Raw genomic sequence first — 27,215 nt, forward strand, 5'->3', positions numbered from 1 at the left:
TGCTCAGGAGTCAGGATGAGCTGTTTGTAATGCTGTAAGTGTGTAGGGAGGAGAGTCCAAAATGGAGGTGCTTGTGGATTATATGTCCAAAAAAAAGCATGCAAAAGGCCTGTATTATCAAGTAAGCAAACTTGCAACCTCGCACTGACTCTCTTAATGACTGTAAAGTGATTTGAAGCAGCACTTCTGTTGACAGATTCCAGGCCAAAATTGTCAGCTGCCTTTGCCTTACCCTTAAATGCTCAAATCCATATTCATGCCAACCGCTATTAACTGTGCTGCTGACAGCTTTTTCATTATGCTGATGATGTTAATGGTTCTGCATCTTTGACACTGTTGGAGATGGGTGGCAAAATGCGCTTCATTGAAGCCAACTTTAAATCGCACCAAGCTGGAGCTAATTCACCGCCTGCCATCCATTGCATTAGTTACCACAAATGACCCACAGTTTTTACTAAAAAAAAAAAAAGTGACCTACTCCCTTCCCTTTTGAGTCATTATTGGTAACTTATTCAATATCTTGCTTTATCTTGGACCATTTTTTTATTCTCTCATGCCTTATTTTCTATCCATGTGCTAACTTTTTATACTCTTTCGCTTTATTTTGGACCATTTTTTGTTATTCTCATGTCTTATTTTCTATCCATGTGCTAACTTTTAATATTCTTTCGTTGCCCACCTCCAGTCCGAGCCCTTCCTCCAGCCCTATGTCCACAGACCGAGGAATGGGCCTGTCTCTGTCCGACAGCCTGACCTCTTCCCGGGCGGCCGCAGCAGCAGCAGTAGCCAGAGGTGGCAGGGGTCTCTGGCTTTGGTTGGCGATGGTGGTGGTGCTAGCAGGTACACGTTTGTCTGTTTGTTTGTAGTACTTATTATAAGATACTTGTTTTCAATCTTAGACCATAAAGATAATTTTGTACTTGGAAATGACAACCGAAAAAAATAAATGACCCACTCTATACTGAGTTACTATGGTTTCCATCTGCATTGCTTCCAATATGGGAGTTTACTGTTTTAAAGGTTTGAGTTTCCCCTTTGTTTGGGTAAACACATTCTGTTCATAGGTTTATACATTTCAGTCCCATGTTCCAACCACAATGACTTACAGTAACTGCTCTTCCTCCTTTAATGTAAGAGCAGCTGTCTATAGACATTTTCCCAATACAGCACGAGGGATAGTTGTTTTGGTAAATGTTAATGGTTCACCTGCAGGTCTCCTGGCACTGCTGGCCAGCCTGGTGATGCAGCCAGCGGTAGATGCAGCTCCTGTGGGGACCGGGGACTCCTGGATGACCATCCAGCAGCTGCTGTGGCCCTATACAGGGCTCCGGCATAACGGACAGCCCCCGGTCTAGCCCCTGACACCCGGGGGTGGATGGTGTCACCACCCATCAACTCTCTGAAGAAATGGTCTGTGCACTGGTGTGGTGATGAGGAAAGTACAGTGTACCACTCCTGAGCAGAGGCTGATGGGATGTTTACTGGTGCCTGAAGTAACTGGTGCCTGAATATTCCTAAAACAAGACTTGCATTGACAGCACGGACCAGGCCTCAGAGGATAGTTAACCCCATGGAGGAGTTTATGCATCACATCACGTTTGCTAAATTAGTTAGTCTTGTGTGTGTGTGTGTCTATGTTTTAAGAGAAGAAGCAGTTGTTCAGGTGGTGAAACCAAAGCCCTTTTTAAGATGGGCTGCTCAACATCCTTACCACATTATGACGCAGTTTTCCAGTCAGTGCTGCTGGCAACTGTCTACCCGGACAACAACACAATGCGTCAAATCAGACTTGATTCGTCAACAGAGCTGGTACAACGTTGACCAATCATGTCACAACTTCATCAGAATGACAACACTGATCCAGCAAGTCATACAGTGGGCCGCTGTGCAGTTTTCCATTGACAAACATCATGGACGATGGCTCCAATTGTGCCACATGGCTTTTTAAACACATTTCATGCACTTGAGGAAACTGGGGACTGCCAACCTTTTTAATGGAATTTTGCAGAGGACATTTTATAACTTAAGTCTATAAACACTGGTAATAAATCTTTCATTTTAAATTTTAAAAAAATTGTTGAAATCTATATGAGTTTGTTAGTTTAGAGTGGGGATATGTGAATATCTGTTTATTTTTGTTAAGTTATAATTCTACAGTGTGACAGTTTTAACACCAAAGTTTTTTTTATTTTCTTTTTTAAGTTCTTGCTGTGGTTGTCACCGTTTTCAACTTCATACTCTTTTGTATGTTCCAAAGAAGATGCGTGAAACTTTGCACAAATAAAGTAGCCAATTCTACATAGACGTGTGTTCTTATGTTCATCCAAATGTACATTTCAACTTCAGGTGTTTCAAATGTCTTTAATTTGTTGTTTTAAAAAACTTCAAGTTAATTTCACACCGGTTATGAATACATCAGTGGTCTGGTGGCACAAAGAAGGCTCTGTACTGTATCAACAAACCGATAATTGGATTCTCTGGTCCTGGCTATGCCGTCAGTGCTCATGTTGTCCTGGAGCATGTGGATGAAGGTGGAGTGAAACTCACTTCCGGGATAATAATCTGGGGAGAATTCCTCACTGTTCTCTGTGATTTCCAGCTTCTGACTCCTCTGAGCACCCAGCAGGTAGAGACTCCACGAATCCTTAGGCACCGGGACAGGGCCATGGTGCTCACACGCCTGGCAGAGGACAGGGAAGAAGTACAAACGTTGGGGGTGGGGGGAAAGGGGTAGAATGCTAAATTAAATAGCTGTATCGATGTGTGAGCGAGAATACCTGCGTGACTAAATGCTCAGCTCCACATTTGGCATTCCACTTGCTCCACGTGAAAGCGCAGGCAGAGGCGAAGAGGGCCATCTGTTCGTAGGCAGCATGTTCTGTAAGTGGGTCCTGAAGAGGTGAGAAACCACACATCACATTTATAACACTGGAAAATGTTGGACTGTAATCGGGTGAAACCTAGTACTAGCAGTAAAGGTAAATCCACGTTAGTTACTCATTCTGTAGAATGGCCCCCCTCAGTTTTAAATAATTTATAGTGAGTAGGTTGTTTACAAAGTGAGTAATTATGTCCATCTACCTCATAGTGTTGATTAGCTTGAACTATAGACACTTTACATTTTTTATGTTCCTATCATCTTTAAATCTGTACAACCATCCAGAAATTATACTATCCTCCTCTGCTAGAGAACACCTTTTTGTCACAAATCTGATTAGTTAAATTCTTTTTAAGAGCCAGGCTAGCAGTGTGGAGACAGCAATACCGATTGGTTGGACTGAAATACCTCAACAACTGTTAGATGGATTGCCATGATATTTTGTACAGACAGTCGTCATCCCCAGAGGATGAATCCTACTGAATTTGGTGATGCCCTCATCTACAGCCACCGTGAGGCACTAGATGACTTTTTTTTTGGTTTAAAGTGAAATTTGCTACAGGCATTCACATCAGTATGACTGTTATTCACTTTGGTGATCCCTTAGCTTTTCATTTAGCACCACCATTAGGCCAGAATTATAATTTCTCCAAAACGTGTTTTATGAACAAATACTTGCATAACATTCCAATCAACCACAGCCTAGCATATGTTAGCATGTTAAATCACTAAAATAATGAACATGGTAAACATAACCTTTAGCACAGATAACATGTCATCTCCCACTTCCTGTTACTTTTGCACTGATATGTGGCATGCTGGACACTATGCTGCAACACCGGTTGTGTATTCAACACAGAATTGTTAACAAAGCTATACCTGGTTTAAATCTAGTATCTTGTTCTACCATTCTCAAAGCCATCAAGTTAGGGATGCAGACCTTGCCGCAGGTGATGACGTATTTGTCGGTGTACTCATTAACAAAGATGTTGATCCCTGCGTTGAGCATGGCTCTCTGCAGGATGGGGCCACTCATCCACTTCCCTATGAGGTGAGAGAGACCTCTCTCTTGCTCCAACTGCAACATACACTGATTACCCTGTTAGTCAAATAGGCACAAACAAAAATGAAAACAGTCAAGCGTCACCTCCCGATTTATTCTTCTGCCATGTGCGTACAGTACTTTCCAGTCTCTTACCTGGATCGTGATACTGAGGTCAATGAGTGCCCCGTTGACGGTGAAAAGAGCTGCGTCTTGGTCCAATGGCCTGAGCTCCCAACTCAGGAAGGGAAGGTTGGCATAAGTTTCCTGCATCAGCACAAAGGGCTGGAAGAAGTCCATCTTGAAGGAGATTTTGGCCTCTTCTTCCTCATAAGACAAGTCAGTGATACTGTCCATCCTCCACTGCTTCACTGGATAAAAAAAAAAAGTCCATGACATTTTGTCCACCTTTCTCTGCTGTAGAGCAATGGTTTTCAAACGTTTTGTCAATAATGTACCCCCTTTGAAATATTTTTTCAGCCAAGTACCCCCTTGACCAGCGTAAAGCATTTTAGGTAGAAAAAAAGGCTATAAAAAGAGGTACATTACAGCGCTGCACCATCAGTGTCTGATCTACTAAACAACAACCTTGTAACCTTAAATGCTACTACATGGATTTTAGAATCCATAACTAAATTAATTTATTATTATAGTATAATTATTTCAGGGAATTATGCATATTACGCACATTTTTTAAATTAACATTTTAAAAAGAAATCTCACGTGCCCCCTGCAGTACTCCAAAGTACCCCTAGGGGTATGCGTACCCCCATTTGATAAAAACACTGCTTCAGAGAGCATTATACTGTATAGCTGCCTGTCCTACCTGCAGCATCCCAGCGAGCCACTTGGGGAGCTTCCAGGAAGACGACAGAGTCGGGCAGCGTCACAGACACACCGACAGGAGGGCAGGTGAGAGCTTCGTTGTCATCTAAGTTAGACTTTTCCATAGGGTACGGGAACACCTGAAGCCCTTCGTCCAACAGCTAGAAAAAATTGGCGTATATGAAGGCGAGATCAACTTTAGCTGCGGGGCCTGGTGGAAGCAGCAAACACTGAAACCCTTTTCTATTTACCTGTCTAATTTCCCAGCCATTGACCTGGTGGGCTTGTGGCGGGAGGTGAAACACGTCACAGTAGAAGACCCCACCCAGAGGTGTGTACTGCATTAAGTCCACAACCTGGATACACTCACTGCGGTCCATCATTGTCGGCTGCACTATGGGAGTCTCAGTCAAGTCCCCCACAGCTGAAAAGAAAAAACAAAACAATTATTGCTGTAGACACATCTTAATCTACATTAAAAAACATCAGAAACTTAAGATGTAGGTGGTGTATGGTGCTCGTCCATGTATGAAAAGATCTGTCAGTCATTTTGAGTGACAGCAGATTTACATCCTGTGTGATGGGGCTGTCTTTTAGGAGTGTCGGGAAGTGTCGGGCTGGGCATCTTACCGCTGAGTGCCTCCATCTGTGTCTGTATCTGGCTCACTCTGCCTTCTGCAGGCTGGGCACCGTTTCTACTGGACTGTAGGCTGGCTGCACTCTGTGAGATACATACAATAATAATGAAAACATCACATTGAATGTAGTAACCCAGACCAGGAACTCAGTCTTACCTTCCTCCCTTCAAAGCCTTGGATGGACTGCACCTCCTCGTCCACTCGCTGCTGCTGGGTCTCAATGTCTTCCTTCACCTCCCCCGTTCTTTTTGTCTCCCCCTGCTCAGGTACATCTATGTCTGCTGGAACCTCCTCACCACCTGCAAGAGACCTGGGACCAAACAGATAAGAAAAGTCAAGACTTATTATAACTGTGACTCATACTAGGAATCTCTGTATTAGCAGTGTTGAGAGCACTATCAGATAAGTACCTGAGGCTGGGTGTGTGCATTCTCGGGTGAGCCATCCTGGCCAGCAAGGACAGGTGGTCATAATGTGTGTGGAGCAACCGTACAGCGATATGGCTCACAGCTAGCTGTTTGGGAAGCTCAAAGCCCAGGCCAGCCTCCTCAAAGTTTAAATCTCTAAACCTGAATGGACCCGTTAGAAAGAAAGAGAAATTTTAAACACATGCGCAGAATTTGAATGTTCCAAATATAGTGTTGTGAACTGTGAGGGCCACCTGGCAAGAGTTTAACATTTAAGGCAATACCATTTACAAACCACACTTTCTATTATGATCCCATTTATCTCAGATAATCTATTTGTGGCAGGACCCTCTACAGACCTTGGATTCTTCTTGAGGTTAGCCCAGAGACACAGTGTAATGTTGACATCTTTGACCACAGTCTGCATGTTGCCTGTCTCAGTGTCGATGTTCATACTGGCCATCTATGACAAGGGAGACACAAACAAAAAACAATGCTTCCAAAGGGGCCATTACACACAGCGTTTGCACATCATGCCTTGAACCTTTTTAGAAAATACTAAAAACTAACCCATGCACACAATAATAAATCACTTGTATTATATAGCTGCTTTCGTATAGTAACAAAGTGCATCACAATGTGTTAGCACAGGTAAAACTAGGATCCGTGTACCTTAAGGATCTCCTCAGTGGTGAGGAGGTGTTTAGAGTGGATTAGCTCCTGCAAGTTTATGAGGCCCTCCTGGTACTTGTAGCACTCTTGTGGATCTGTAACATCTCTGAGCAGAGCCTCCAGCTCCTCCATCAGCTATAAGGGACAACATTAATTTATTTATTAATAATTATTTAATGCCTTGTGTCAGGCATAAGGCACAAGGCACAATAGTAATGGTGTTAATTTCAATCAGCCACAGTTTTTCAACCAGTGGCTCTGGATACAGTTGCTCAGTAGATAGAACATATCATTAATGTTGTGACGATTATAGGCCATCCATGTGAAAAAATGCATACTCTCAGGATTAAGATTGAAAAATTCAATCTTAATGACAACAAAATAAAAGACACTTACATTTTATCGACAAACACTCACATGTCAATGAGCACAAACAAAGTCTGCATCTTCTATTTCTCTATTTTCTATTGTGCTAGTGGGGCTATTATAAAATTCTGATTACTGAATGTGTTTTTCCTTTCTTTAATTCTTTGCCTCTCGTTTTCACACAATAATTAGCCCAAAGTAATATCCTGATGGATGGATGGTCTGATAAAGAGCTGAAAACCCATACAATTCATATTTCTAATATATGAAATACATAATAGCAAGCATGTTTCCCCTTGGGAAGCTGTAACCAGCAAATATTTGGTGTTTATAGCTAATAAAAAATAACTGATCATTAAAACTGGAATCGATTTACTCCTCACTGATTAATCAACTAAGTGCAAGACATGTGCACATGTACATACAGACCTGTAGAGTGAGGTGACATTGTTTGAGCACGAGTGTGATGTTGACCTCTGGGTCATCTCTCCATAAGCTGATATATGTGTTAAGATCCTGCTGTACTGCTGGGTCTGGGATGCCATCACAATGCATGTATCTCTCCCACTGGACCCAAACAACATCATGTATGTTAATATCAGTCATAAGATTTTTTTGTATTGAGTATATTATATTGTATTTATTTAGTCTGGATAGGGGAAAAAAAGATTGTCATTTGTGTATCAACATTATAGCTTTGTTTTTCCATGCTGGTGTCTGCTTGTGTGTGAAACAAAACATAGTGTTGCATTGTTTGCTCAGGGGGAAATGACCATTGATAACAATATATGTGTCAGACATCGCAATTCATTTGTATTTGTTATGTTAAGTCTTTCTCTGACAGACCTTGGCTTTCTCCACGGCATCAGTTTTCCATGTGGTTACCGCAGTATGATTCTCCTCCAGTAGATGGCGGAGTTCGTTCAACTCATCTTCTCGGCGCTCCTGGTCCTGTCAGCAAAAAACACCCATGATCACAGCAAAGCAGCAGCATGCACATACTCAAGAAAACAGTGAACATCTAATGTGCATTTCCATAGAGTTGTCTAATTTTTAGTGTTTACAGTTCTTTTCTTCAATCAGAAGAGTTTGTTTAAGAAGGGAAAAGAATGACGTAATAATGTATATTACAGCCATTGGACACTAATGACATGTTAATTATATTTCATAGGGGCGTCTTACCTTTAACTCAAGCCTTTCTTGCTCCTTCTCCTTTCTCTCTCTTTCCAATCTTTCCCTCTCTTCTTTTTCCGCTTGCAGCCGTGCTTCCTCTATAAAGCAAAAGCACAATATAATGTGTATGTACAGTACCTCAACACATATCTCAACACAACTGCAGGGATCTCTCTTTTATTCATAAACAGTGATTGGTAGAAGCTCAAAACAGATGATATCCTAATTGTGCCCACTCTAGATGAATAGAGACATATATTAGGCTTACCTTCCTCTTGCAGCCTTCTTTCCTCCTCCTCTTGCTGCTGCTTCGCCTTCTGGGCCTTGTTCAGCTTACCTCCCTTTGATGACTTGAAACCAGCACAAAAGCAAATCAGTGTTAAACAGGGATGGATAGCTCGCTTCTACATTACAAGGCTACAAGGGCACAGTACTGGGTGGAAGTGGGGGTATACACACAGTGACGGAACAAGTGTGATGGTGACAATTACTGTAGGACTAGGATGGTGTACTCTATGCCTGGCTGCAGACATATTCAACTATTACCTATGGTAATCAGATTAATGTACAATTTTAAATGTGCTGACTGACTTTTGCTCATACCTTTCCTTTCTTGGGTGGCTATCATTCACAGGAGAAAACATAGAGAGAAAGTTAAAGGTTTAAAACATGGCACAGGGGGGAAAAATCGTAAGGAAAATGAAAAAAAGAGCATGGAAATTAAGGGTTCTTCCTGCTAACTTGAAAGCTACGCACTGTAACTTAGCTAGTTACTGAGGTGTGTATATCCTATAAGTTATTAGGTTGTCTTTTTAGCCTTACTTTCTAGGTTTTGTAACAATACTATAGTTAGTGTTAACCCATGCGGTTTAAGCCATTTGAATATGACAAGATCTAAGGCCAAACAGGGGTAATTTAGTCGAAAAACATTGTAAAAACTCACCATGCTGAAACAAAAAAGCTCTACAGCGTCCAGGTAACCATAGAAACAAATGCGCATGCGTGGTTATCCGTTTTAATTTGCGACATAACGAAACGACATACGGCTGTGTGTGTGTCCATCTCTGTTCGGTGCGTCGATGAAGAACAGTGTACTCTTATTATTCGTACATTGTGTTGTCACAGGTAAGACAAAGAAAAGGATTCGTGTCCTCATTATTGTACCATTTGAGTAACTCCACCCAACAGAAGAACACGAGTAAATATGATAGCACTGTTTTAAATGGTTGGTCGTAGAGTGTGATAAATGTAGTACGTTATAGGCTAACGTTAACTTATGTGTTAGCTACGTGCAAAGAACTGGTGACGTGCTAACTAACAAGCTAGCTAGCTGTTCTCTTAATACCTCCATGGGTTTAACTGTAACGTTAGCTATCTTATTTCAGAGTAGAGTGGCATGATTAGACGTCGCAACTATTTTGTCTTTAGGGCTCTGGCTAATTTTATTGTTTGAGTGGCTTCTGTTTTCTTTCACTCAGTCACGCCCATCAAATGTTTCCGTCTCTGCTGTCATTGTCATCTCAGACAGTTTCTCTTTGATGTTCTTTTCGTTTCAGGAGTGTGAAAGGCCACCTGGTTTCTGACATGGCCAACCCTTTCAGGGGTCAGGTTATCAAACTTTACAGAACTGTAAGTGAATGTATCTGTCTATGGCACATGCATATACACACAGGGTTCGGTTGTGTCCTGTGACTTAAATGTGTTTCCAATCCTCGTCCAAAAGCTGCTGTATCTTGGCCGTGACTACCCCCAGGGATCAGCTTATTTCAAAGAGCGCCTGAAGTCAGCTTTCATGAAGAATAAAGACGTGACAGACCCTGATAAGATCCAAAAGCTGGTAGCCCGTGGCAACAGTCTCATCGAGGAACTGGAAGCTATGTGTTTCCTCAGGAAATATCAAGTCATGAAGAAGAAGTATAGCGAACCAAAAAAAATGTAAACACAGACAAATTATCCTTCAGGGTGGGAGGAGAGTACAGTCAATGTGTTACTATTTAATGTATCATATTTTGTAGCAGTGTTATTTTCACATACATACCTCTATTAATGAGATTCAGTACACATTACTCTGCAGAAATGACCCAACAATTGCCCTTATATAAAAATGAACTACAGTATGCTTGTGTCACAAGGGAAATAGACAATCCATCTGTAGGAAGTGCCAGAAAGTGATAATAATGCAGCTGTAACAGAATGTTCTCTATGTTTTTATACCCAAGTTGTACCTTTTTAAAGGCCTGTGTTTTAAATCAACACTGTGTACATGTAAATATCATAGGTTTTCCTCTAAAACAGTTCTAAACTCAGGAAGCCTAGGTGTTAGACTATCTGTATCATATTTTACAATGTATTTTCAGTGTATATATTTGTAAATACATTGTCATACTTTAAGAATGTGCATGACTATGTATGAATGTACTGTTAGATAGAAAACAAACAGTGATGCCTTGTGTAATAAATAAGTCACAGCAGTGTTCTTCCGCAGTTTAACTTCTTTTGCTGTCATTGCTTTTATGAGATTGTACCCTAAATATATTTGATCTTTTGTATCAAGAACTTGTGACAAAATTTGTCAAACATATTGATATATAATATTGTTAAAAATCCCCCTGGAACTCTGACTACTTTGAGAATTGCATGAGGGGAAAATGAAATTTCAAAAGTGGTAGAAATTTATTTTTAGAAAATTTAGAAAATTAGAAAATCTGTTCAGATGCAAACCCCAAATTTCCTGTATGTTGTCATTTTGACTTTTTTTAAAAACTGATAAGTCTTATTTATGGCAAATGACAAAACCGAACAGCAATCATGAAGTGTCTGATAATAATCAAACTGAATTACTGAGAGTGCCTGGATTATATTTTACAGTTTCGATGAGCCAAGGCAACATTTGAAGTGTAATATTAAACCCTGGATAGAAATGATGTTCAATGCTGACTTGATGTCACAATCTGTTGTTTTGCATCTTAATTTGTTTAATTTAATTTGTTTATGCCAACTATTGCAAGTAATGTCAAACCAGTAGCCTTTTTTGTTCCAATTGATTTTACACTTCACACACACACTTGCTCTCACAATAATAATGTATGAGTCAATCATTCATCACAAACAGTCATACACTTACTTGCCATCGCTTTTCTGTCCTGGGGCTGTGGTTCGGCCGAGGCTTTCTGTAGTGACCACTTAGAGCCCGTGGTCAGTGACAGAGGTTAGGGTTACCAACAGACACATAGACACGTCATTTGGATTTGGTTACCACATTTGCCATCATTTTGGTGTTAAGTTTGGTTTAAATTTGACCAATGTGTTGCACCTACACAATCATCATATGGATTATTTAAGGGAGACTGTATATAGATGTATCCCCTCGCGACCCAATACCGGATAAGCGGACGAAGATGGATGGATGGATGTATTATTCTAAAACATTAGCAACTGTGGGTTAAAATGTAATGATTTCTCGCACTTCCTGTCAGTAGTGATACTGTTCTTTCTGTGTTGGCCTACAGCTGCTGTGTGTACAGTATATAGCTGCACCAGTTTGGGTATTTGATTTTAAAATCCCATATACTGTAAGTCAAACCCTTGTGAAATAATGTATGTGTATATGGCAGCTTTATCTTCAACTTAACACAGTGCAGTAAAATGTACAAAAAATACATTAAAATGACTGCACCTCTCAGATCTATACCAGTTACTGTTGAAAGCAACAGTGGAGTACATCAGACAATAGTCACTTACCTGAGAAAACCAAGCAAGCGTCCTCATGTAGTGATGTTTACTTGACTGAAACCAGCATACCCTGGTTTTAAACTAGGGCTGGGGAAAAAAATGATGATTTCAGTGTAGAGGATCTGTGACAGAGAGAGAGAAATAATACAGACATAAAAAAGTAAAAAACTCAGGTCAGATTTCTGTGGATTTGATCCACAGCTCAAAGAGCACTGTCATGCGTGGACTGGCTTCTTACATGTACTCACTGTCAGGATAATAAGGAGCACAGTTGCTCTGCTCCAGAGACTTGGCAGGGACATAAAATAGACAGTAAAATATACAATATAAAAGGCTGTTAGGGTGTTATTGTACATCAAATCATGTGAGTCAGTCCATGAAGATTGGCCTACAGTCCTGGGATGTTTCAGTTAACAAGTAATGATTACAACACTAAACAATTAAGGTTCGAATAAAAACTAATTTGTAACTGAAAGCATTCAGCTGGTGAAACATGTTTGAACACGTTTAGAAAGGTTATTGTTTAAAGAAAACATCATTCCGCAGGCTGGACCAGAAACAAAGGGACCTGTCAGGAAGAGATTATATTCACATTTGTGATGATGATGATGACGATGGAAGGGTGACAGTAACAGTACACACTGTAATCGTAGCTTCTTGTTGTTGACGATACGGTGATATGTCTTTCTTGATGATAATTTATCTGCTGTATGCCATGCTGTAATTTGCTGTGTATTTTGTGTGCTTTTTATATATGTATCTATGCTTTATGCCTGCTGCGAAATAATAATAAAGAGCAGTGAAGCAGCCTTCACAGCATTTATTTTCTAAATGTGACTGTTGTCTAATACAGTAAATTATACTGTATTTCTGTATGCATTTGTAAACATTGGTTCAAATATATTGAATGGCCTATGAAGTGATGTAGAACAAAAATAAATATCCATTCATCTACTATTTATATTTCAAATGTGCAGTGACTGTAAGAGGTAGACAGTTCTTCACACAGTGCTACCACACATTGACAGAATCTTACACTCATATTTATACATACGTACAATTAAGATGAACCTCATGCCTTTGGAAACGTACGCAAACACAGGGAAACTCCACACAGAGATTTTTTTCTGTAATTCTACTCCTTTATTGACATTTCTTGTATTATACCAGTAATTATGTAACAAACAGTTGCATTTCATGAGGTAATGCTGCTTTTTGTTGGATCCAGCTCTACGTCACAGAAAGCAGGATTAGTGCTGCCAGTTCGCTCCTCTCTTTCTCTTGTCAGGTCAAGCTTTCCTGTTCGTCTCATGACCTCGAAAAAAGAAAAGAGCACAGAGCAGAAAGTCAGCAGCTGTTAACAGTTGATAGCATGTGATATTTTTCACCGCTGCAGCACTTACTCTGTCTTTACAAAACTGGAACAGGTGATAAAGTGTTGTGTCTTCTTTCATTAATGTAAGCTTTGATTCCACTTTCAGCTTCCAGCCTCCTGAAATGCACATTAAGAACACACAAGAGCACATCAAAAACTACTTTATTATGTAAATTATGCAACAAAATATGTTATTTACCTGTAAACAGGCTGACTAACAGTCCCACACTGATAGCTATGATGGTTCCAATAGGACTGAAGTAAAGGTAGGACAGAGAGTACCAGTTATCTGCCAGCAGAGGCCTGGAGGTGGGAGAAAATAGTGCAGAAGGAGTGATATCTTGCACTTACATCTTACTATCACAATGTTCTTAGGCAGGCATTGCCCTTAGTTCAACTGCGGACGCTAAATATGGCAAATAATATCCAACCAATAATCAATCACAGCCAGTTACACACTTACTTGCCATCAATGCTGTGTACCGGGGCTGTGCTGATGGAGGCTGGCTGTGTTGGTAAAGCAGTGGAGGTCCAGTTGAGGCTGTCTGTTGTAGTGAAGTTACAGCCCTCAGTGGTCAGTGACAGAGGTCGGCTCATCTCAGGGGATGGGGGGTATATCTGGGCTCCGATGCCCACCCACAGAGCCAACACCAACCCCGACACGAGACCTGACAATGCTCCCTAGAAGACATTTTATTCACAGGAAATAGTCAAATGTCCTTTTCGAAGAAGCAGGTATAAATGGCAATTTATAAGGTAAATTATTATCTCTGGATTAAAGTTCCTTTTTAATAGTAGCTTGCATAACTGGAATCACAATAACAACAAAAAAACTACAGTTAAATGAGGACCGGCTTACTTTGGAGTTGGCAAATGGACAGAGGATACCCAACGTAAACACACCAAGTAAAGGACCTCCAATGATGCCAAATATACTGATGGCTGCCTGTATAAAGAAGCACATTAAGTTGCAGGTTTCATTCCTATAACAAATTATAAAAACCCCAGACGGAGTCTGACTTTTATAAGACCTACCAAACAGATCCACTCTACCTGCAAGATGCCTCCCATGAGTGAAGCCAGTCCAGCCATTCCAATGCATAAAACCCCATATATGAGACCTGCAAATAACATGAGGGAAGATAGGAGATGTAATCCTCAATAACCACCTAACAGACGACTCATTCAACTCAAATACAATACATGAGGACAATCCACTCACTCAGTCCTTTTGCGATCCAGGACAGATGTTTCTCAGATATGTTAGTGTACGGTTTGATCAGGTCCTCCACTGTCACTGCGGCCAGTGCATTGATGCTGGATGACACTGTGCTGGGGTTAATATAGCATCAAAATCACACACACTTCAGTCAAAGAAGAACAATCGCACAAATACCTTACATATACGGATCCAAAAAATTCACCTTTTGACAGGTAAATCTGACATTTTAGTACAATACATGAGTTGATATCAGAGAAATTCAATTAATTATAGGGTGAATCAGACAAATTCTCCATGTGTGATTTGTATCTGTTGGGTGAAATAACGTGAAGAACTGCATTAACCTGAGAGATCCACTATATGCAGCAGCAACAAACAGTCCAGGAAGGCCAGGATAGTCTCCCAGGATGTCCATCACCAAATAGGGCATCAACTACAAAGGAAGGGTGACACTGGATAAACGTGATCAGGAGAGTTGGAGTCTCACAATGCATACATACATACATATATATACATATATATATATATATATATATATATATATATATATATATATATATATATATATATATACAGTATATATACTGTACATCTAGGTGAGTGAGGAACAGAAAATGGATCTCAACAAACAAAAACAATGTTTATATGTTTAAATCCCAGTACAATCGTAGTTACTCTACATCGTACCTGGTCAGGAGCAGTAACCCATCCAGCTGTCCATGGGTCGCAGTTCTTATAGACTGAGAAAAGGCCCATTCCTGCAAACACTGAGCACAGCAAGATGGACCACAAGCCGAGCAGATTGATGTACAGAGATCTGGAAAAAGGAAGAATCACACATTGGGTAGTAAAACACACAAAAACATGTAAAAACTTTCTTTATCTCTTCTACGGTGCACTAATCCCTGTATGGTTGATGAATGAGCAGTGATACACTGGAGGTTAATCGAGATTGTTTCCCACAGATATATAAAAAAATATACCAACAGACAATGAAAGGAGCCAATATGGCCAAGATTTATACCCTATCGCGTGTCTCTGTAAATGTCTCTATGTGTAAATCAGAACTCACAGTCTGGCATGAGTGATGCTCTTGCAGGAGATGTATCTCTGAACCTGGGCCTGGTTGATCCCATAGATACTGACCCAGACAAATGTCCCTCCAATGGTTATGGTCCAAAAAGTGTGTCTCCTCAGAGGGTTTGTGTCAAAGCTAGGTGAAACAGAAAAAGAAGGCAGTTCATCAGTCCCCTAAATTCAGAGGCTTGTTCTTTAGACAGATCAATTTTCCAGGTTACATGACATTTACGGACTTTGGAGGTTGCTAAAAATCGCCTGAACACCCGTAGTTTATGGGACACTGAGAGCTGCTAAGGCTCCTTGAACACATTTTGTCTCATCTAAATTCATTCATGCAGCCTGTTATGGTGTATTTTGTGCAGAAATGCAGATTTCAGATGACACAGTTTGGGATTAAACGTTTCAGGACCATGGAGAGAGACAGACAGAACAAAGGCAATGGATGTTTCAGCTCCATGAACACAGCAGATTGTTACTCATACGTGTTTCTCAGTCTCAAAATGACTGTACTTCCTGTACCTCTTCTGTTAAATGTTTAATCTCTTCCCTCCTTTAAATAGAGCCGTCGTACTAAATATTCTAAAACATACTCACTCCCAAAAGTTGAGTCTCCCTCCCTGTTTTGAATCCGAAATGATGGGGAGGACTCCACCTTGAACGACCACGGACCTGATGATGACAGACAGGAAGCCTGCAAGCATGACGCCAAGCTGGTGGGGAACATTTTCATCATTTTAGGTCGCTTCTGCCTTATTTTTTTCATCCTAGTACTTCAAATATTGTTCACGGATAAAATATTAACTGTAATGCATTAATCCAAAAGATGAGCCAAGGTGTTTAGAATGAAATGTGGTAATGACTTTTTCATTTTTTTGTTTAAGCGGAGATCACGTTCTTGCTGTGCTGGCCTACAGCTGCTGGTAAACATGGTTGTCACCAGCAACCACAAAAAGGTATGACACATGCACAGTAATCCCTGACTCAGTCAGATCTGACAGATTACATTAGTGGTTGTTTTTTCAATCCAGAGCCCTACCTGAAACACATCTGTCCACACCACCGCCTTCAGACCACCCTGTAACAATGCAGACCAAAAACAGGTTCTGTTTACTGTATATTATAATCCTGGAATTCAAAGAATAAGGGAAAAAATCTGCCATAAAATCTGAGAAATTTATTACAATTTAATTTTGTGCACAACAGAACGTTTTGAGTTACATACCATTGTGCAGTAAAAGGTACAGACCACGCCTGTGGAAATAACTGCACCCCACAGATCCATCCCAGTGACTGCAGAGAAAGGGGGGGGGGGTTTCAGACATACTCAACGGAGCCAAACCAAGCAGCTTTAAGTGCCCTCATGCAGGAATGTTTCATGACTCTGAGCGGATTCAAAACAGCATACCTTGGTTTAAAGCAAGAGCTGGGGCATAAATGACTATTCCAGTGTAGAGGATCTGTGAGAGAAATAATACAGACCCAAATGACTAAAGCTCGGAGGTCAAAGCCCTGTCATTATGTGTTGACTGGCTTCTTACTCACTGTCTGAACAATAAAGAGCACAGTTCCCAGCAGACGGGTCGCTCTGCTGAAACGCAGCTCCAAATACTTAGCAAACACAGAAAAGGGCAGACAATACATAAGGTCAGTATCGGTAAAAAAAAATTGGACATTTTTGACACGAGAATTCAAGACGTTATCATACTCTACTATCACAAATTGACCACTGGCCCTGATTTACACAAAAGTAATGACCCATTTTACTCTCCCTTACTTTAGATCTTTCGAGCAATGCTTGATTTGACTTTTACTATCCATGTCCACCATTGTTCATGTCCACTCCTGGACCGCTTCTATATCACCTTAAATTGCTGCCCAAATATTACAATACTGTAATACAGAAACTAGAAAATTGACAAAGAATCCGAACAAAAACACACTTTGTACTTTCACTGGTAAAATTGTGTAATTGTGCTTTATCACTACCTGTCCAATATCTGGATCAGTTTCTTATGTCTTTCACATTTAAACAAATAATTTGACATATTTCATCATGACTTTGTGAATAGAACAGAATAAAACAGAAGAGAATAGCCACACAAGCGCTTATCTAAAAACCAAAGCACACTCACCTCATACGTGCTGGTGATGGCCAGCCTGTAAAAGACTGGGAGAAAGATCTCAGATGTGACCACCATTGTCATGACATAGGCCAGACCATAAAATCCTATATTGGCTCCGTAGCGGTATACCTACAGATAATAATAATATCAATTTGTATGTTTTCTATGATTTTTAAAAAGTTATCTAAGAATACTTGAAAGACTTCAAGTTTTCCCATTTTGTTCTAAGAACAATTTGCAATTCTGTATCCATGAGTTCCCCTTTATAACTGCATTAGTGTGATGATGAACAACCCTCATAATAGCTCATAAATGTATGTCTCATTGTCTCGACAATTATGCATCTGATTCACTAGGAAAATCAGGGAAACTGCAATGGGAAAGTGATGCATCTAAACCCACTAAAAAAGTTTTCTTGCACAAAAAAATACATGCTGTCACTTTTTTTAATTTGTCCCTTGGGAATATGCTGTATCTTACCTCGGCTGGGTTGGACAGCACTGTGATGGCTGACATGAAGCTGGCGGTCAGGGACAGGGAGACAGGCAGGGCAGTCAGTCTTCGACCCCCCATTAGGAAGTCCCCTGAGCTTCGCTGGCCCCTGTCCGCCCAGGCGTAGTAGACCCCGACGGCAGCCGACACCAGGAGCATGACAGCAAACACCACATAGTCTGCTACCACAAAGGAGCCGGCGACCAAGGAGTGCCCTGACATTTTGGTGGAAGACAGACCCAAACTAGTAAAACTTTTCAGAAAGTTGTTCAAACTGCTCCATGTGTTTTGCACTCGAAGTGGAAAACCATATCATCTATGGATGAATGGAAGTCCTGAGACATCACCGTCTCACTCAACACTGAGCTGAGAGCAGGACCACAGACCGAAACCTTTTGTGTGTGTGTGTGTGTGAAAGAGAGAGAGAGAGAGAGAGAGAGAGAGAGAGAGAGAGAGAGAGAGAGCATTCTAGGCAGGTACAGTCAACAGGTGAGGAGAATGAATTGTTCACTTGACCACAGGTTAAACCTAAAAAGATTTTAGACATTCTTTTGAGGGGGGTGGGGGGGGGGGGGTTTAATCAGAATCCTATTTTCTTGTCAGAACATTTGGTCTTTTCTACAGGTGTTTAAGCCCTTGTGTAATATTCAATTTTTATCCAATTAATCAGTTTTGCTGGGTCACACTGACCTGGGACAAGCAGTAGCCTTGTTTGGCTGGACCCGACCCGGGGTCCCCCAGGGTAAGAGCCAGCATTATAAATGCAAAACTGGATTCACTGGAGTCCCTGAGTGATCGAGTTACACCATTGCTCGGAGTGGGTGTATGATGTGAGTGTTTTGTGTGTGGTGAATTTGGCCTTCTGCATGACTCTTCTGCAAATATGAGCTACTGTATGAGAGCTGCATTGATGATTGTGTAAACCCTGCCTGTTGGCCATTTGAAATGTGTATGGTAGGCTAATCCTATCAGTATCGTTAACGCAAAAAACATGAATCAATCTCTCTTTCTCTTTCGCTCCCCGGACGTGGGCCTGGCGGAACTATGACTTAGAAACCTGCCAGCGCACAGTTCCATTATGTTTTACAATGAAAATTTGTAGTAACTGAAAATGTAAAACCTTTTCTTTATGCTGCATTTAGTCGCTTCATGTCTGCATTTTTATTCACGATAAAAGAGTCAACATATGATCCATCTTTAAAACATGACTAGGTGGAAAAATCCACTGTGTTGTACTTTATGCAAATGTGGAATTGATGAATTAAACTGAATAAACAGAATTTCAGTCTGGGTTGAATATGTATAGCTCTTACAAATGATGAGTGATAATCAGATTTGTTTATTATTTCATTTTATTGAATACATGCATTGAATGTGGGAGAGAGCACTCGGAGTACATACAATAGGCCTACATACAGGATAACTGAGGTGCCTTACCTCCTGCTCCATTGGTTCCCTGTCCCTCTGTAATGAAGGGCAGAGACCAGTAGAGGAGATGGTAGGTAGGATGTGAGGCAGCCGCAGGACTGGAGCTCTTTAATGTAATCTTTTCTTTTTCATGTTGTTGAATCAGCGTTTGTATTCACTGAATGTGGGAGAAACACTCGGAGCATCCAGAGAACAGCCCATTTTACCATTTATTTTGAGCCACATGTAACTACCGCTTTTAAAAGTCCGAGCACAGGGACGTCTTCATTTGCTGCGCCAGTCAGAGATAATTTATTGACAGCCAAGGGCCTTTGATGTGTGACTTCAGGTTCTAGATTTTTTTTATGTCTTTGTGACGTAATACAGATTTTTGTATTCAAAGGAAGGCCATGCCTGAATAATACACAGTGGTGTAGTCTACGTGATACGCAGGTATCGGCCTACGCAGTATACCCACTAAGAAACCTCTAGGATTTCCATATACCCACTTTAAAATGCCCAATGACATGCAACAACATACTTTCCATTATATTTTTGATATATTTTGAATGGTCATCTGTGTTTTTCTTCTTCACATAGGCTAAATAAAGGTATTTCCACCGTACATTGGTGAATAAAAGTGTATAAGAATACAGGAAATGAAGTCGTTGATGCTCAAAACTTCCCTGGGGGAGGACATCCTGACCCCCCACTATGATATGCCCCCCCCTCCCCCAAATGCAGATTCTGGCCAATATGTATATACAGTAGGCCTACATTATACCCACTACAATACATTAGACCAGATAGGGTACTGTGTATGCATTTTCAGTCAACTCTGTTGAGTGAACAGATTAAAAGTTTCTAGTCTGTTCTCTTAATACATCCATGGTCTATATCCTTGACGTTTCACTTCCGGGATTGCTCTGGTGCAGCAGGAAATTCCGCCGGATGCATGTATTTTCGACGATGTCTGTTTCCTTCCGCTTTCTTTGTGTTGGAATTTGAAACTCTGGTGGATTTACGGGGACCATAGTTGACTGCTCCTCAGATCTCTGCAGGGTAAATCCAGACAGACATCTGTCCAATCGCCCCAATGCGATCAGGCACACAAGTTGGAAGCTTTTTTTTTTTTCTTTTTTTTTTATTCTTTATTGTATAATAGTGATACAAACAATCAAGGCACAATGCGTTTGTACATTTGTCAAAAAAAGTGTTGACAGCTTTGAGACAATATACAGCAAAACATAACAAATAAAGAAGAAATACTTTTTTGTCAAGTAGGGAATGTAAGTCCAACAAATAAAAAAGTCTCTTGGCGTTTTCCTTTGTCATGTATTGAAGAGAAGTACACAAGTTGGAAGCGGGTTGGAAGCATGGATGTATTAAGAGAACAAGCTGGGAGGTGCGAAGCCTCAAACGAAGACGGAAGTGAGGGCAGGATAGCTCTCTCTCTCTCTCTCTCTCTCTCTCTCTCTCTCTTCTCTTCGTCCACCACGCGGAGTAAAAATTTCCCACAATGCATTGTTCAGCATGGCTGCTCCCTGGTGTCGGCGTGTGTGTAAACAGTTGTAGCCAAAAGAAGAAACCAATTGTAGTTTTAATGAGTCATTTAAATCTCACGACGACCTTTGGAATACAATTAATTAACGTCACGTATCAAGGAACAAGGCAAATATGAAGATTAAATCCAAGTCTTCGTATCACAAATCTGAGAACACCTACAGGGTGAGAGTCCAGACACGTACTGCAGCATGATGCTAACGTTAATGAGGCGCAGGGCTGTAGTGGAGATAAAATACAACCGTAGTAGTGTATTAACAGTTTGTTAAACACATATTTTATTTTCTAATTATGACCAAGCAAGTCAAAGGGGGTCATTGTTAAATTCACTTAGACAGCACAGTTAAATAACTTATGAAAAATATGCTATTTGACCTAAAATCCCTAGAGTCCCATTACTACGACATTATTGTTGGGTTGGTTATCTCCTAGCTCTAGCAGCTAATAACACCTTCTGACGTGTCTCTTTCAGTTTCTCACTTTTGCCGAAAGACTTGCCAATGTTAACATTGATGTCATCCATCGCATTGACAGGACTGGGTCTTATGCAGAGGTTTGTACAGTCGGTAGTTTTGGCAACATAATGGTTCCTCCAATTGATATAGTGAGCTTCTCAGTGTTTATATGGTTTGCATGTGATTAGTAATGACTTGTTTGCACCTTACGCAGGAAGTAGAAACATACTTTTCTGAAGGACTGACAAAATGGAGAGACCTCAACTTGACCGAGCATTTCAGTATGTATAAAATATAATCAATACCACATCATTTGTTATATTATCACTTGTAGGAACAAAGACAGCTTAACGTATCTACTACTAAACCTGAGGAAAGATGCTGTGTTTTGTAGCCAACGTAAAAAAAATAAATGCCTTTCCTTCACAGCTACATTTTTGAAAGAGGTTTCAAACCAGAGCCAGTCTTTCAACATGCTGGTTTTCCATCAGAAGTCGATAGTGGAGAGTCTGAAAACGCACCTGGCTGTCAAGAACAGTCTGGCCTACCAGCCACTGCTGGAGTAAGTTGTCTTGTGTTTACTAGAGGGACGGAATTGTTGTTGAATTAGAAGGTGATGTACTAGCGGCGTCTCTCCTCTCCTCCTCTCTCCAGTCTGGTGGTGCAGCTGGCCAGAGACCTGCAGACTGACTTCTACCCCCACTTCCCCGACTTCTTCATTCTGATCACCTCACTGCTGGACACCAAGGACACAGAGGTCCTGGAGTGGGCTTTCACCTGTCTCTCCTACCTCTACAAGTACCTGTGGAGGCTCATGGTGAAGGACATGACCGGCATCTACAGGTGAGAAAATAAGATGGAGTCAGACTCTGTGGATGCTTTGCAAGTGGATCTGTTTATAACGTGATGGATTGTTGTAGCACTCACCTATTATTACTTCTTTTCACCCCGCAGTTTATACAGCACACTGTTGGAGCACAAGAAAGAGCACATCCGCAAGTTTGCAGCAGAGAGCTTCTCTTTTCTGATGAGAAAGGTGAGTTCTTTGCATGTGAGCAGATGTCAAACATGAACTAGTGCATTTAATAATAATAATAATAATGGATTTTACTTATATAGCGCTTTTCATTGTACTCAAAGACACTTTACAGTAAAAAACAGCACATATATCACATTAAAAACAGATAAGCAATAAAACCAACACATAAAACAAGCCTATTAGTATACATATTGTATGTGGAAAGCTAATCTGAAGAGCTGTGTTTTTCTTTTCTTGTGCTTTAAAGTTCAATTTTGTATTATAGTACATTTTTGTGTTACACGGTAACTTTTGTTTTCAATGCTGTCTCATTTTGTCACACAGGTTCCAAATCTTGATGCCCTGCTGAGTCATGTGTTCTCAGACCTGCAGCAGCACCCCGACAAGGCGGAGGGAGCAGGTCAACTGCTGTTCGAAATGTGCAAAGGAGTCCGAAACATGTTTCACTCCTGCGCTGCAAATGTGAGTTTCTTTTCCCAAGGAGTGGGTGATGTTGCACGCAGAATCCCCACTCCATTATGGACAGAGTTTTCCTTTTAAAGTTGTCTAGCACAAAGTTATGTGTTGCCACTTAGGTAGAGTTAAAATCAATAAAATTGAAGTCTGTTGCTAAGCAATACAACCTTGTAATGTGTAAATGTCATTGAATTGAGGACTGAACAAAGCTGTATAATAATAGACACAGTGATCCTGAATGTTCTTTTTTCTGTTTACCCATCCCGCCAGGCTCTCCCTGTAGCTTTGCGTAAGCTCGGACCCTCAACCAACCCAGGAGCCTCTCTGCCGTGGGACACCGTTAGGGACGCTTTGGATCACATGGCCCAGGCTGCAGCCAATCACATTGACAGAGAACACTTCCTGGTTTTGTGGGAGTCCTTACAGGTGGGCGAGATGTTTTACTTTCCATCAGAGCATTCAGAACCCCCTTCCCCAGACACTTAGATCTAAAAGGCATGGCATAGACTAATCATCATCAGTCTTGTAAAGTGCCCAGAGTCAACAATGCAGCTAGAAGTTCTTTTTTATACAGGTATAACATTGTGGAATAATCTGCCGCTTTCCCTCAAAAGTGTAAATACCAGAGGGGCTTTTAGACACAAGGTTAAGGCTTTTTTATGGAATAGAGTAGCCAATATTGTTTAATTAGAGTAGACTGATTATTTTATGTGATTTATGATTCTCTGATTTTGGAATGCTTTTAAATCTTGTATGATCTGTATTATATGTTGTTGTCTTTCACCTGAAATAGGTCTTCGTGATGTGTTGCATGTTTTAACACCAAGGACCATGTTGGAAATAAGTGTTTACACTTTAACATGCTATCCTTTGGATTATGTTGTTTGTCAAATCCAAAATAAATCAAATCAAATCATAAAGTTTCTCCACCCTTCAAGGACTTCTTTGTTACTTGTGTCTGATGGTGGTGTGTCCCCATGTACAGGTCAGTGTGGTGGAGGTTCTGGGTGTTATGGAGGAGAAAGGACAAGAGGCGGCCGAGCAGCTGGAGAGGCTGCTGTTCATTCTCCACACCCTGGTGTCCCACAAGGACGGAGTAAAGATCACCAAGCCGGAGGCTGTCTGCCAGGTAAGTTACTGAGATTTCGGTACATACATACATGTCCCCTTCAAAGTCTAAATGGCGTCTTTTTGCTGTATGTTTTCAACGTCTTATTTTCTCGCGCCTACAGACGGTGTTGCGGCTGATTCAGAGCTCGTCTCTGTCGGCTTCTTGTTCCCGTCTGCTCCTCCAGATCACCTCCTCTCTGCTCCTCGGGGAGAACGTCACCCTGCCCAAAGCACTCATCCAGGAGACGGTCCAGAAGGTGTGTGTTTGAGCTAAACGGGAAACAAAAGAATGAGATTTGTCTGTATGTTTTGAGATTTTATCTTACAAGTGCAGGATGTCGGTAAGGATATTAATGTGTGAGGAGAGGTTTGTGTGTGTATACTTGTGCCTTCATGTGACATCTGTCATCTTTACAAGGTGTTTGGCAGCACAATGGGGCAAGATGTGATACTGGAGTTCACCAAGGAGATGTTCACCATGAAACAGTTTGAACAGGTGAGTCGTCACTAGAGTGATATATGCGGTATTTTATGCAGCGTGTTTCTGGTTCCCTAGGACTCTCTTGACACTTAATTTTCTCTCCCTCCCTCTCCTCCAGCTCTTCCTCCCCAGCCTGTTGCGCTTCACCGCTGGGTTGTTTGGCTGCAGCGATCCCCTGTCTCGCCATTGTGGCCTGGATGCACTGGTCAGTCTGATCCTCGCCAAAGCCCCGCCCCCCACAGACGGCTCCATGGCCTTTGAAACCTACCCACTGCTCTTCACCGGACAGACCACAGGGTGAGATACTGTAGCATACACAGATTAACATTAAAAAACAGCCCGAATAGGTATTTGGTTGTCTGATTTCTGCAGTTATCCTGAATCCCCTCTCGATGTATATTTGAATGTATTATTTTCCAGGATGTAAATATGTTTTCCTCCTCCAGCAGAGTGTTCAGCAGTAAGGAGGCAGGTGAGGCCAGCAATGCAACATCAGAGCAGCCTGCAGTGCCAGAGCTGGTGCTGTCGCTGATCCAATTTCCTGAGGAGCAGAACCAGTCCATCTCGGATCTGTCATTGCCTTGGGCCGCCCTGGTGCTTCTGCCACACCTCAGGTAACACACACACACACACACACACACACACACACACACACACACACACACACACACACACACACACACACACACACACACAGCTCAGTCACAGTTTCTTTTTTTAAAGATGTTTTTGCAGACAGGGACAGTTAGGGAAGTTGATGCATTCTTTGGAAAAAATAAAATGTATCTAATATTTAATAATGGATCACATTGTAAAAAGATAGCAAAATCTGTTCTACAGCTTGGGTCTCATAGTCGTTGCATTCGTTGGTGGTTTAGCGTGTTTCCTCTCCTCATCAACTGTAACCTAAAAATCTTTGCCTCATTAAAAAAACAATAACAAAATAGGAAATAATAAAATGTATTTGGATGTTGATATGGAAAGTCAAAACAATCTTATATTACGACAGGAGCCTGGTCTGTTGCTGTGAACAGGTGACCCTTGCTTCCTCCATGCATTGCTGATATATTCTTTTTATTATAAGGATCTACTGTATATATTATTTATTTTTTATTTTTCAGGCCCATTGCTCCAGCTAGTGTTGTTCCCGCTGTGACGGCTTACTTAAACCACCTCCTGTGTGAGATTGAGACAGAGAAACTGGGAAAAGGTTTGTGGTTTATTGTTTTATTTTTATTTTTTTTGTTCACAGTGAATGAAAAGAGTTAGAAGCCTAAATGGCAAAAATGTTCATAGCAACTAAAATGGCTGTGATTTATTAGGGGTTAAAATGAGTGGTTGGTTTATCGATTAGTAAATCAAAAGTGTATATATATATATATATATATATATATATATATATATATGAGGATTTTGATTATTAAATAATCATATAGGTAACGGCTTTTCAAACTCGACGATTTTCTTTGCTTTTCTTCACTTCATATTGTAAATTGAATGTTTTAAGTTTTCCAAGTTAGTAAGTCAGACATTTGGACTGCAGAAAAAACAATTCCACTTTAAAAGTGCCAAAAACTTCAACCACAAACATGTATTTAAGTGAATTAAGTGATTGAATTCCTTATAAAAAAAAAAGGTCCCCTCAAATCTGTTTCTCTTCGGAGTGACAGATTGACCCAATGAGTGTGAAAACGGAGCCAAGATTTTGAGTGGTCCATTTAGTATGTACGTACGTTTTGCTGTTCTCGAGACTGACTGAAGCCCTTCTGTCCCCCTCCAGCTGGTCTGTTTGTAGCCAGACAGGCCCTGAGCTGCCTCCTCACTCTGGACGGCTCTGCCCAGCTTCTCTCACTGGTCACTGTGGACAAGATCAACTCTATACTACGGTAACTACTGCAAGTGTGGCTTAATAATGTATGCGTCAGGTTGGTAATGACTGGATAAATAGAAAGGAAGCTACAACTTACTGATATAAAACACATCCATACCTCTATGTCTTATGTGAAAAACGTCTTTCTGTTGCTGAATGTCACTATTTATCACGACGGGGAGTAGGGCTGGGGCCATATGCTTTTGTCCCGATTTGATTGTTTCACGATACATAGGTGCCGATTCGATTTGTATTGCAATTTTCATTTACTATGATTGTAGAAGTATTGCGATTCGATAGTATTGATATTTGCGATTTTCTTTTCCTTCTTTATCAGTCCCTCCAGAAAAACGCGATTATGCGATCGCATAATTCAATGCATAATCAGCCAAAGGCCGCATATTTATGCGGTTGCCGCATTTGTTCTAATACGCCGCACTTTCGCCGCATAAATTGCAGATTTCCGCGCAAAATATGCGGGGCTTGCATGATTTCATAATCCCCGCATTTTCGTTGCAAAAAAAGTCCTATATATCTTAGCAGAAAGTTGAAAAATGTTGCGTTTACTTCACACAAGAGCAGCCATTTTCCCCTGTTGCCATGGGAACGTTATGAAGTGACGTAATTATGCGACGTGAACATCATCGAAAAGCTGCAAACCCCGCAATGAAGCCATGATGAAACCGCAGTTTTTGCAAGTTCCCGCAATTTCATCGCATAAAATTGCATAAATATCCCGCATATTCCATCGCATTTTTTAAGAAAACGTGCCGCATAATCAAGGATTATCCATCGCGCAAAATAACAAA

General features: G+C 40.9%; 5 protein-coding genes across 14 annotated transcripts in view; 3 read left to right on the plus strand and 2 right to left on the minus strand.

Annotated features, from left to right (window-relative positions):
- The window catches only part of LOC116054771 (lymphoid-restricted membrane protein), a 35,739-nt gene extending 33,441 nt beyond the window's left edge, over positions 1–2,298 (plus strand). For all 4 annotated transcript variants that reach the window (XM_035995868.1, XM_035995869.1, XM_031306498.2 and 1 more), the window contains 2 exons: positions 686–840; positions 1,213–2,298. In XM_035995868.1, the coding sequence (XP_035851761.1) occupies positions 686–840; positions 1,213–1,355 (298 nt within the window). In that variant the 3' untranslated portion in view covers positions 1,356–2,298. The remainder of the gene's footprint in view (positions 1–685; positions 841–1,212) is intronic.
- A 49-nt stretch (positions 2,299–2,347) lies between these two features.
- cfap94 (cilia and flagella associated protein 94) lies at positions 2,348–9,028 on the minus strand. Of its 5 annotated transcripts, none has more exons than XM_031306505.2 (17): positions 8,945–9,016; positions 8,605–8,622; positions 8,270–8,351; positions 8,011–8,099; positions 7,675–7,779; positions 7,258–7,395; positions 6,463–6,597; positions 6,150–6,253; positions 5,794–5,952; positions 5,573–5,693; positions 5,376–5,466; positions 4,997–5,169; positions 4,747–4,906; positions 4,077–4,291; positions 3,819–3,977; positions 2,778–2,891; positions 2,348–2,680 (listed from the first exon to the last, which is right to left on the minus strand). In XM_031306505.2, exons 1-17 carry the CDS (start codon positions 8,999–9,001, stop codon positions 2,405–2,407), a joined length of 2,196 nt encoding a protein of 731 aa, XP_031162365.1. In that variant the 5' UTR covers positions 9,002–9,016; the 3' UTR covers positions 2,348–2,404. The 5 variants fall into 5 exon arrangements, with proteins under 5 accessions (XP_031162365.1, XP_031162363.1, XP_031162364.1 ...); XM_031306503.2 differs by having other exon boundaries at positions 5,316–5,466; XM_031306504.2 differs by having other exon boundaries at positions 5,540–5,693.
- A 12-nt stretch (positions 9,029–9,040) lies between these two features.
- lyrm5a (LYR motif containing 5a) lies at positions 9,041–10,928 on the plus strand. 3 transcript variants are annotated; one of them, XM_031306531.2, is made up of 3 exons: positions 9,041–9,126; positions 9,558–9,630; positions 9,725–10,491. In XM_031306531.2, exons 2-3 carry the CDS (start codon positions 9,586–9,588, stop codon positions 9,938–9,940), a joined length of 261 nt encoding a protein of 86 aa, XP_031162391.1. In that variant the 5' UTR covers positions 9,041–9,126; positions 9,558–9,585; the 3' UTR covers positions 9,941–10,491. The 3 variants fall into 3 exon arrangements, with proteins under 3 accessions (XP_031162391.1, XP_031162389.1, XP_031162390.1); XM_031306529.1 differs by having other exon boundaries at positions 9,083–9,226; positions 9,725–10,928; XM_031306530.2 differs by having other exon boundaries at positions 9,083–9,199; positions 9,725–10,928.
- Positions 10,929–12,873: 1,945 nt separating this feature from the next.
- slc5a8 (solute carrier family 5 member 8) lies at positions 12,874–18,403 on the minus strand. The gene is made up of 17 exons (XM_031306509.2): positions 18,014–18,403; positions 17,543–17,662; positions 16,953–17,018; positions 16,816–16,867; positions 16,633–16,700; positions 16,447–16,485; positions 16,005–16,120; positions 15,403–15,543; positions 15,018–15,147; positions 14,675–14,763; positions 14,331–14,440; positions 14,162–14,229; positions 13,968–14,054; positions 13,572–13,789; positions 13,308–13,411; positions 13,137–13,225; positions 12,874–13,048 (listed from the first exon to the last, which is right to left on the minus strand). Exons 1-17 carry the CDS (start codon positions 18,245–18,247, stop codon positions 12,929–12,931), a joined length of 1,851 nt encoding a protein of 616 aa, XP_031162369.1. The 5' UTR covers positions 18,248–18,403; the 3' UTR covers positions 12,874–12,928.
- Positions 18,404–20,920: 2,517 nt separating this feature from the next.
- Positions 20,921–27,215, plus strand: part of utp20 (UTP20 small subunit processome component) — a 28,850-nt gene continuing 22,555 nt past the window's right edge. The window contains exons 1-15 of the mRNA XM_031306493.2: positions 20,921–21,160; positions 21,468–21,548; positions 21,665–21,731; positions 21,880–22,012; positions 22,105–22,293; positions 22,405–22,486; positions 22,814–22,951; positions 23,216–23,371; positions 23,931–24,074; positions 24,178–24,312; positions 24,474–24,551; positions 24,655–24,833; positions 24,983–25,150; positions 25,658–25,746; positions 26,317–26,422. Of these exons, the coding sequence (XP_031162353.1) occupies positions 21,110–21,160; positions 21,468–21,548; positions 21,665–21,731; positions 21,880–22,012; positions 22,105–22,293; positions 22,405–22,486; positions 22,814–22,951; positions 23,216–23,371; positions 23,931–24,074; positions 24,178–24,312; positions 24,474–24,551; positions 24,655–24,833; positions 24,983–25,150; positions 25,658–25,746; positions 26,317–26,422 (1,796 nt within the window). The 5' untranslated portion in view covers positions 20,921–21,109. The remainder of the gene's footprint in view (positions 21,161–21,467; positions 21,549–21,664; positions 21,732–21,879; positions 22,013–22,104; positions 22,294–22,404; positions 22,487–22,813; positions 22,952–23,215; positions 23,372–23,930; positions 24,075–24,177; positions 24,313–24,473; positions 24,552–24,654; positions 24,834–24,982; positions 25,151–25,657; positions 25,747–26,316; positions 26,423–27,215) is intronic.

This window comes from Sander lucioperca, chromosome 20 (assembly GCF_008315115.2).
Source record: "Sander lucioperca isolate FBNREF2018 chromosome 20, SLUC_FBN_1.2, whole genome shotgun sequence".
Classification (NCBI taxonomy): Eukaryota; Metazoa; Chordata; class Actinopteri; order Perciformes; family Percidae; genus Sander; species Sander lucioperca.